Source organism: Lichenostomus cassidix, chromosome 3, assembly GCF_008360975.1.
Source record: "Lichenostomus cassidix isolate B80296 chromosome 3, HeHo_3.0, whole genome shotgun sequence".
Lineage (NCBI taxonomy): Eukaryota > Metazoa > Chordata > Aves > Passeriformes > Meliphagidae > Lichenostomus > Lichenostomus cassidix.
Genome location: NC_139483.1, coordinates 31,500,847 through 31,510,854, shown reverse-complemented (window position 1 = coordinate 31,510,854; position 10,008 = coordinate 31,500,847). Strand labels below are relative to the sequence as shown.

The 10,008-nt window shown below is 46.2% G+C and overlaps 1 protein-coding gene across 3 annotated transcripts; it reads right to left on the bottom strand.

Moving 5' to 3' along the window:
• Positions 1–1,968: 1,968 nt before the first annotated feature.
• ZBTB18 (zinc finger and BTB domain containing 18) lies at positions 1,969–9,491 on the bottom strand. Of its 3 annotated transcripts, none has more exons than XM_085055168.1 (3): positions 9,153–9,491; positions 7,747–7,830; positions 1,969–5,603 (listed from the first exon to the last, which is right to left on the bottom strand). In XM_085055168.1, exons 2-3 carry the CDS (start codon positions 7,757–7,759, stop codon positions 4,021–4,023), a joined length of 1,596 nt encoding a protein of 531 aa, XP_084911294.1. In that variant the 5' UTR covers positions 7,760–7,830; positions 9,153–9,491; the 3' UTR covers positions 1,969–4,020. The 3 variants fall into 3 exon arrangements, with proteins under 3 accessions (XP_084911294.1, XP_084911295.1, XP_084911296.1); XM_085055169.1 differs by lacking the exon at positions 9,153–9,491 and adding an exon at positions 8,634–8,651; XM_085055170.1 differs by lacking the exon at positions 7,747–7,830.
• Positions 9,492–10,008: the final 517 nt, after the last annotated feature.

Sequence of the window (10,008 nt, the reverse complement as noted above, 5' to 3'; positions counted from 1 at the left end):
ACCTAATACACACAGATTTCAGTAAGTAGATTGTCTGTAGAATGCCGTGCCTGGTTCAAAAGTCTCTGTCCCACCAGATGCCTAAGCTTCAGTTTAGAGAAAACACTTGTAACTAAAAGAATATTAAGCTGTTTTAATCAGTGATTTAAAAAATAGCCAAATTACATATTTAGTATTTTCCCTGTGAGTCAGGCTAGAAGTACTCACAGTTAAAAAGTGGTGACTAGCACCGGTCAGAGATAGTTGTGTGAACCTGTGAAGTTTAGAGCAGTTTCCCTTCCCGCGCCTTGCCTTCAGCCATCATGGCAATACGAACGTGAGGATTTTGTTACAATACCCTCAAGTCAAATAAAATGCTTATTCTTGTTTCATTATCTAGGGACTACATTAAAAAAAAAAAGAAAGAAGAAAAAAGAAAAACACTATAGCTATTCAGGTAAGTCAATGCATTAAACCTAATGGAGAGAATCAACACACAGGGGTATGTTTCATCTTTTCATTGAAGAAACACTTTGACGGCCACAAGTGTGTGCTGCACATGTACAAACCATCTCTAGATAAACCCCAAAGTATAAAGAATATTTTGAATTATTTTGTCATTAACAGCTAAGTTTTGTTTTCCGTTCCCTTTGGAAGCAGGACTCCTTCTAAGTCTAGTTTTATTTGGGAATCTACAATCCTTGAAAGTCTTAATGTTGGAGAACAAATGGTGAATCTGCCTGGAGCCACAGCCAAAGCTCATCAGCTGCACAGATTTCAGCACTGCAATATTAGCAGTCTTTCAGTCTTGACGATACTTAAAACCATCTTAACTACACATAATATTCTACCATATGAAAGCCTACAGAAAAGGTCTGCTGCTAGGAAATAGAGAATTCTATGCGACTAAAGATGCTTACATTGACAGAAGGAAATGTTTTCTAAATATCTCTAATAACACAAAAACCCTACACCACAAACACAGCAAATGATGATTGAAAATTGTTATAAAGAATAAAACAGTGAAAAAGATCATTTTGGCTACATACAAATTATCGCCGATGTAGGAAGATAAGCAGAATAGCTTAGGCACCGAGATTCACTTGGTCACTGCACATCTTCAGTTGTACCTAGGCAGATGATAAGTGTAATGAAATGTTTAAATTAAGGTATTTTCCCCCCCATCAAATTGGTCCTGCTGTCTCTGTTCCAGCCTTCTAATTTAGCTCTACTTTCATATTCCCATTGGGCTCTGCAGTGCTGGTCTCATTCCTAGGATAGAGCAGCCTCAAACAAGAATTCTGGGTATATCCTGCAACAAGCATCTAAACCAGGTCTTTTCAAAGGTTTTGCTAAGCTTTATTTTTTTTTTTTTTTTTTTAAGAGAAACATTTAGTCTGTAAGAGAAATACCCAAAAGATTTAGGATTATTTCAATTTTCCTCTGTAGTGCAGACAGCTTTGATGTGTTACCAGTAGTTTGGACATTTTGACTGTCTACTGTAACACTGACTGCCAGTCAGCACCCGGCCAATGCTTCAGATTAAGTTGTTGCCTTATGCTCTACTGTTCTGATAGAGACTGATATATAAAAGAGTGAGCCCAAGAGAACTCCTTGGAGTGAAATTAAGCCTACAAAAGGAATTGTGTGCCTGCACAGATATTTGCATGGTAGCAAAATTTCTGGAATTCAATAGATTGCTTCTGCAAAAGTCTTCAGGGAAGTAAAAAATAATACTTATTAAAAAATACCTCTACAGAATGATCGAGAGCTACACACAGAGAAATGCTTTCAAAACACAAGCATTTAATTTTTTTAAATGTTAAGTGAGATGTAAATATGTATGGTAGCAACAAAGTGCCCAAAAGCATACTGAAAACATATTCCATACACAGTTAGCAATAGAAGTCTGTACAAAAGTAATAAAGTTACACATTATAAAAAATACTCCATAACTATAATTTAAAAGAGGGAAAAAAGACAAGGGAATTGATTTCTCAGTTCATATAATTTATTGCAGTTAGCACACAGTTTAAAAATTCACCAACACACCAATAGTACAAAACTAAACAGCATTATAAGTTATTCCCTCCTCAGGAAAATAAAACATACTATGATTGTCAAAGCTAGATGTCAGTCTAAGTTTTAGAACAAAAGAAGAATGTGAAACTAAGGAAAGGAAAAAAGCAATCACTCACAAGGACCACAAAAAAATCCAAGAGAAAGTCCATTTTCCTCAGACACTGATTGTCTTTTCTAACTTAAGAAAAGAATGTAGTTTTAAACCTAGAAACTATTCAAGTAACTAAAGATAACGCTCCAAGGCCATTTTCACAGCTTTTTTTTTTGTTTTAAATGCCATTACAGCCAAATTAACACACATTTGACCAAATATTTCCAAAACAGTCCAGCAATACACAATGGAGTTTTCCATTCAGTATCTTAAGCACAAAAATAGGCTATGTTTACAGTAGTTAAGGCGATCAAATTTTAAACAAAAGCAGAGAAAAAAAAAAAAGGAAAAAAAAAAGGAAAAAACAGCAAACGTTTTCCATGCTACTCCCATAGACCTTATTTGTAAGTGCAAGACAGGAAAACAAACACTGTGCAAAATGCTTTTGACCTGCGTGTTGGTCATTAAAACCACACGTCAGGCTGCAGTCTCTGCTGCTTGGATACGCATAGTCCTTCCCCGGCCCCCCCGGCCCCCCCTGTCACTCAGGCCTGCCCAGGCCTTTCAGCCCGGGGCTTTTTTTGCTTTTTTTTTTTCAGTCCACAGCCTCTTTTCAACGGGGGGAAAAAAAAAAAAAGAACGACCTATTGTGGTGGAGTGGTGCAGCAGGAATCCTACAAATGCTCATCTGGGGAAATGGACGCACCTCAGTTGGAGCTGGCGTGGGGTCTGTGCAATTAGAAGGGGTCTGGGGTTAGTAAATGCACACCGCACATGCAAATCTCGAAGCCTGGTTGTAAACACTCAATTGGTTTTTTCCTTGTTAACTTCGCTAAATCGGCGACTCGTAGCTCAAGTTCTTCTCAACTTAAAGACAGTGGGAAAGTAAATTTAAATTAGATAAAATAAAAACAGTGCATTTCTCGTCTTCATAACACTGGCATTTTTCAACGGTGTCAGGTTTTTTTCCTAAGGAAATTAAATAATTTTCAACTCACTCGTTAAAGTTATACAATGCAAACAAAGACAAAAATATACTGAAAATCATGCATTTCTGTAGCGTTAATATTTACTTTTCAAGACTCAACTAAGAGCATCAACACAACCTGCCAAGTTCTTTGATACCTCCCCCCGGCCCATGTAATCAATTACAGTATACAATAACAGTAATTCACATTTTTTAAACACACAGTTCATCACTGCTGAAGCTGCAATATCCTTTTTCATCCCAAGCAAACCTTCACGTAAGACAGAGTCCCAGTGATCCCAGTGTACTCTCAGGGTTTTTGTTTTATGTTTTTGTGTTGGTTTTTTTGTGGTTTTTTTTTCCAGTGGGAACTGTCAGAAATCCAGAAGTTGCCATAATAAGTTTTAAGTCAACCGCTTGTTTAAAAATAGATAATCCAGCATTTCAGAAATTTTCCATTTGGGTCTAAAAGCATTCAGGTTTCCAACAGCTAGAAAGGACTCATGCAATTATAGAAATGTAAAGGAACTGACAAAATTGGGAGAGGATTTCTACATTCAGATTTTAAGAGGGAAAACGATCAAGAGTTTAAAAGAATGCAGTGTTTTGGAGAGAATAAAGCCACATCCAAATTTTTTGAATTGGAGATTCCTTAGAAGTAAAGTATCCGCTGGCTTCTATTCCGAAAAGGGGGAAAAATACGCTCCGCAATTAGTTACTTTGTCGGATTACCTCTACAGTTCATTTTTATTGGAGTGCTAAATTAGTGAAATATTCATGCTGCCTTAAAGTGCAAAAACAAGCTAATAGCCAAACTTTCAGTTCAAGGAAACAAGATTGCTTTTAGACTGTACCACAACTATATAGATTTATATATATATTATTTATATATATAAAAATTTTATTTCCAAAGTTCTTGTGAGCTATCTTCTAAGGTCCAGTCTCTGACAGTAGGTAAGCTCAGTGCTTCGCTTTTGACAGACAATGAGTTCACCAACTCACAGTGAAACTTCCGAATGTGTCTGTAAAGGTCTCCGGACTGTGTGAACCTGCGTTCACACCACTTACAAGCATGAGGCTTCTCCCGCGTGTGAACCACTGCGTGGCGGCTCAGGTTGTGGGAGTACTGGAAGCTCTTCCCACACTGGGTGCAAGTGTAGGGCTTTTCACCTGAATGAGTCCTCTCATGACGTTTCAAGGTGTACATGCAAGAAAAAGTCTTACCACACAACGAGCAGGTCGGGACATTGACATCGGTAGCAGGCTTGCTGCGGATCCCGTCCTGCTCTCGAAAGTGCGTGCTTAAATGAATTTGCAGGATGTGGGGGCTAGGAAAGACCTTGTTGCAGAGAGGACACATGAAAATTTGGCCAGCGGGGCTAAGTATGTTTGACACGTAAGGGAGCAAGCTGCTGTCCATGTTTCCTTCCACCTGGACTCTCTCATTCTCTGGAGTTATCATTTCATCATCGCTTGCCTTGTCCTCTCTATCTAGCTCCCTCAAGACCGAATCTTCCCTCATCGGAGCCAGGTGGGCCGGCTCGTACTGTACCCTGTTATTAGTGCTCACACTTTCTTTCACAGTGCTATGTTCCATATCATAGTCATTAGTGCCAACATCACTCTCATCACAGGAAGCCTCTTTCTCCACCTTCACCTGAACCAGGCTGTTTCTAAGCATGTCCTGCGAAGAGAAATAAGAACTGTTCAAATTTTCAACTCCTGAAAGGCTGGACTTGACAGACAGGTCCAGCACGCAGTCAACATCTGCTGAATCCCTCACGGAGGTGACAGACCTCTGGGACAAAGACTCTGTTGAGCTGCAGGGGCTGGCTACTGTTTTTCCAGCTGCTGCTGTGTGCGTCTCTGCCTCTCCGCCAGTCTGGGGAATGCCTGCTGAGTCTGAGGGCAATCTCATCCACATGTTCCCAGGCTCAGCCGCCAAGTCCCTTTTGCTAGGCAGGATGTTCAATTTTTCATCTTCTCCGTCGTCTTCATCACTGGGCAAGTCTCCTGGCATGTGGCTGCTGCCGTCGGAGAGGCTCTCCACTTTGTCTGAACAACTTGAGGCATCTTCCTCCTTTTTTGTACTGTCTGCCTCCGTGGTTGCTTTCTCTTTCAGCTTCTTTTTGCAGACTTTGACAATGTCATACATGTGGAGATAACTGGCAGCTGCTAGCACGTCTTCAATGGGCAAGTCTTTGAACTGGAGCTTTCCTTCGTACATGAATTCAAGCAGGAGAGCGAAAGCTGGGGCTGTAACAATGTCGCTGTTCAGATGAACAATGTCCCTTTTGTCCAGCTGGTCCTTGTAAAAGAGGTGGAAATACATGCTGCATGAAGCCAGTACAGCTCTGTGCGCTCGGAACTGGGCATCTCCTACCAGAACAGTGCAATCACAAAGAAAACCCTGATGTCTCTGCTCACTCAGACACTGTAGCAAATGTCTACTGTGGTCAGGAAACTCCATACTGTCTTCATAACCTATAAGCAACAAGATTTTTAAAAATTAAATGTAGGTCAGAATCACAGAACTTAAGAATCCAAGTAATTCCACTCTAAAAACCTTCTATTTATATTGCCAGAATTGTGGTACCAACACCACGCAGAGATTATTTAACACAAATGTACGATGGCAACTCTTTCCCCGACTGACCACTACAGTTAGGATTTCCTTTCTGTGGTAAATAAGCTGATCTAGTGAGCGCATAGATACATCTGCAATTTTTTTTTGAAGTACCACTGCTGTTCATAAAATCTGTTCAACAGTTTCGGTATTTTTTTTTTTAAGAGAACTTCCTCCAGATTGAGTCCCTAGGAGGGCAGACCGAAAAAAAAAAAAAAAAAAAGATTAAGAAAAAAAACCAAAAAATTTTTAAAAATACTAAGTTTGAGAGATCACAGAAGTGGCAAAAAAAAAACCAACAAAAAACCAGATCATCTACCTCTTTTTAAAGTCAAATTGTAGTGAGAGAGGTTCTCACATGAAGAAATGTTAATATAACCAAATCTGACAGTCTAACATTCATAAACGACAAAAATTATTTACATGTGTCAATTTATATCAACAGCAAAAATTGATGTTTTTACAAATTTAGTTCATATGGTTTCCTTCTTGCAGTAAGTACAGGTTTTTTTAAGGTTTTAAACCTTTCCCATACTGTACAATAGAACATGAACATTTTTTGCTAACATGCAGAATACACAAAAGAAACCTAACAACCAAAACGCCAACAAGCACCACTTCCCCAGTGCAGAAGGACAGAAATTTCCCTCCCCTCCCACACCAGGCAGAGTTTGCAGTACTAAGCTTTAAAAAAAAAAAAAAAAAGTCATTCAACCATTCAACGTGAGCTTGTGTCCACATTTTGAAAAGAGTATCCCAAGTACTGTTCTTACCCAAGTGGCTTTTTATTCGCCTTCCTTGATGATAAAGACAAAATAAACTTAAAAAAAAGAAGTAGAGAAGTCAAAACTCAAATGGAAAGTAAAATCTTTTAAAAACCTATGTTAATCTATTCTTCTGTAATTGATAGCAATGGTCTCCCAAACCATCTAAGCAGATCGTGACTCTCTAGGCTGGCAGATATTATTGAAAAACCCTCATCCCTTGCAAACCAAGATGTACTAAAACTTACAACACAACCCCTACTATATTCTGTAAAATACCATTGCTAGAGTAAAGCACGAAGATTTACAATACAATCACTTTAAGTGCCCCACAGCCAACATCAATCCTAATCCTTAAGAGGGCTAAAAATAAAGATTGGAGGGCAGCTCACAAGGTAGCTGTGATCAAATTAGGAGGCTGAAAGGACAGAGAGGGACGAAGAAGGAAGCTTATAAACATCTGATCCAGCTGACTGTGGCCATATGGCAGCTGCTGCCCAGATAAAGAGATTAAGAATAGAGGAGTGCGATTACAGCTGTCTGGCCAATTCAGGCAGCTCAAATCTACAAGTTCTAAATTAGTCGCAAATACAAAAACTCCTTCAAATAATTATTGTTACGCTAAATAAAAGATTTCAAATGCTACATGCAAGGAAGAAAAGAGGAAACCAGTCAAGCCATTCTGCCGGGTACAAAAGTTTTTAAACACATAACTGATTTCTATCTTTCAGAAGCACTACAGCTGTATGTTACTACATTTCTGAGCTGCTGGATATTTAACCATGAAGTTTAATGAAAGGCTTCCCTACAAACACATTTTAGCCAGGAAGGTCCTTTTGTAATAACACACACTCTTGTATATTTGACTCAAACCCCTGTAAAGTCATTTAAAAGATGCAAGACAAAAACATAAAACAAAACTCTCTTTAGGCTTGCCACTAAATCCATTGCAGTTTTGGTCTCAGAAATTAAGAATGAACTTGCTCTCTCTCCTTCTTCCAAACCAAGACATTCCCACAATATGCATTAAACTTAATGCTAACAATGTGCCCAAGAACTGATACTCTCCAACTGTAGCCCAAGCCTTTTGACTAAGTCCACTTATCTATTTAATACTCAATTTCATATATTACTTCTAAACTTGGTTAGAAAAGTAATGTGATTTTTTTTTTCTAAAATTCAATAAACAACACACCAAAACAGAAATATGCTGTATCTAATCTATTGCTACTCCTACCTTTAGTACACATAAACCTGATTAAGTCCTTTCCTCTGAGTCTTGCTGGCTCCAGGTCTGTTAGATCGGTGGAAAAAAAGCAGACTAGGAGAGACAGATGCAAAGTGGAGATGATGTTAGAGAGGAATGAGATACCTTCTCCACACACAGATCTGCACACACTAACTCCCTGTCTGTGTGTTAGAATAAAAGGCTGAGGGATGGCAGGCTGTCAGCTGCTCTGACATCATGTTCAGATGGAAATGCTACCTCCAGCTGTGCTCCTTTTAATGCCATATGCTACTCCTCTACACTCCTGCCACCAGCTTTTTCTTAGGAGAACTTTTCTCTTCTGTTAGTATAAACAAAATACTTCAAAGTCTCTTTTTTTCAAACTTTCTAACAGGGAGGAAAAAAAAAAAAAGAAAATCCTAAACATATGGGGCTCTACTGTATATGCAGCATAGCAACACTTCTGCCTTAAGTTGGAGGACCGCTTTATGTGCTGACAGCGTACCCCAGCCACGGGGTTACCCCAGAAAGCCACAGCGGCTCGGTTTTACTGAGCCCAGGGGTTCATTTAAAAGCAGAAATTAACCGGACCTATTTACCACCTCACAGCTCCCCGCTCCGCCGCCGGTCCTTTCAGTTCCAGCGTTTAAGACGGCCAAGTGCCACCGAGCACCAACTCGGGCTCCTCTGGAGCCGCGGAGCAGCTCCCCTGGCCGGGGCACTACTGCGAGCGCTCGGCTCGGCGCCTGCCCGGCTCTTCCCCCGCGGGGGCTGTGGCTGCCCAGCTCTGTGACCGCGGCGGCCCCGGGACGCCGGTCCCCGGCCCCGCAGGCTCCGAGCGGCCCCCCCGCCCAGCGGGAGCCCCGAGCCGTGCCGACCCCCCCAGTGACACTCACGCGCGCACCCGGCGGGGCGGGTCACCTGCCCGCTGCCGGGCGGGGACAGCCCGCCGCCCCCCGGGACGGGACGGGACGGGACGGGCGGGGAGGCGGCGGCGGCGCGCAGCAAGTTCCCGGCGGGCCCGGCCCCGCCATCCCCGCCGGGCGGCGGCAACTTTTGGCCGGGGCTGTGCGTGTCCCCCCCGGCCCCACGCTCCCGTCCGGGGCCCCGGTCCCGCGGGCAGCGCCGCCCCCGCCCGGGGCCCGGCCGTGGCCGGGTGCGCCGGCAGCCGCCCCGCGGGGAAGGAAGCAGCTGCCCGGCGCGCAGGAAAAGCCGCCCCCGGGTCACGGCGGCAACAAAAGAAAAGTAACCGGGAGCGTCGCCGGGGCGGCCGGTCCCGCCGCCCGGGGAGCGCTGCCCCCGCCCCTCCGCCCACCCCCGGCCGGACCCGCCGCCAACTCCGCCCGCCCCGCGGGGCCGCAGCGGCCCCGGCCCCGGCGCGGCGGGTGTGTGGGGATGGGGGCAGCGGGACTCACACTGCGCGGCGGCCCGAAGTCCCCGCGCTCCCGCCGCCGCCGCCCGCCGGCTCCTCTTCGCTCACTTGCCGCTCCGGGATCGCGCCTCGCCCCCCGCCCGCCCCCCGCGCCCGCTGGCCGCCGCCCCCCCCGGGCTCCCCCCTGCCGGCGGCTGAGGAGCGAGCGGGGCAGCCGGCGGAGCGAAGCGGGCCCCGCGCTCAGCGGCTCCCCATGGCACCGGCGGGGCGCGGGGGCGGGCGGGGGCCGGGGGCGGGCGGGGGCGCGGGGCGCTCGCGCGGCGGCGGCGGCGGCACAGCCGGGCCCGGCTGCGGCAGACAGATGTTCGCCCCCTCCCTCCCCGCTCCCCACTTCGGACTCCGCTCCCTGACTGACAGCGCGGCCCGCCCGCGCCGCCGCCGCCGCCAACCGCCGCGGCGCCCCGCCGCTGACTGACGGGCCGCGGCCGCCGCCGATTGGAGGAGAGCGGCCCGGGAAGGCCGGCGGCGCCGCCAATCGCAGCGCGCGGACGGGCAGAGGGGGCGTGACGCAGCGGGGAGCCGAGGCGGAAGGGGGCGGGGCCGCGCGGGGCCGGGGGCGGGGCGAGCGGCGCGGGGCGGGGCCGGGGGGCGGGGCCGGCGCGGGCGGCGCGGTGCATGGCGGGACGGCGGCAGGTGCGGCGCAGCCCGAGCGGCCCGGCGCGGAGGGAGCGGTTGTGGGGTGTGCTGGTGGGGTGTGCTCCCGGGATGGGCTCCAGGGATGTGCTCCCGGGGTGTGCTCCCGGGGTGTGCTCCCGGGGTGTGCTCCAGGGATGGGCTCCCGGGGTGTGCTCCCGGGATGGGCTCCCGGGGTGTGCTCCCGGGGTGGGCTCCCGGGGTGT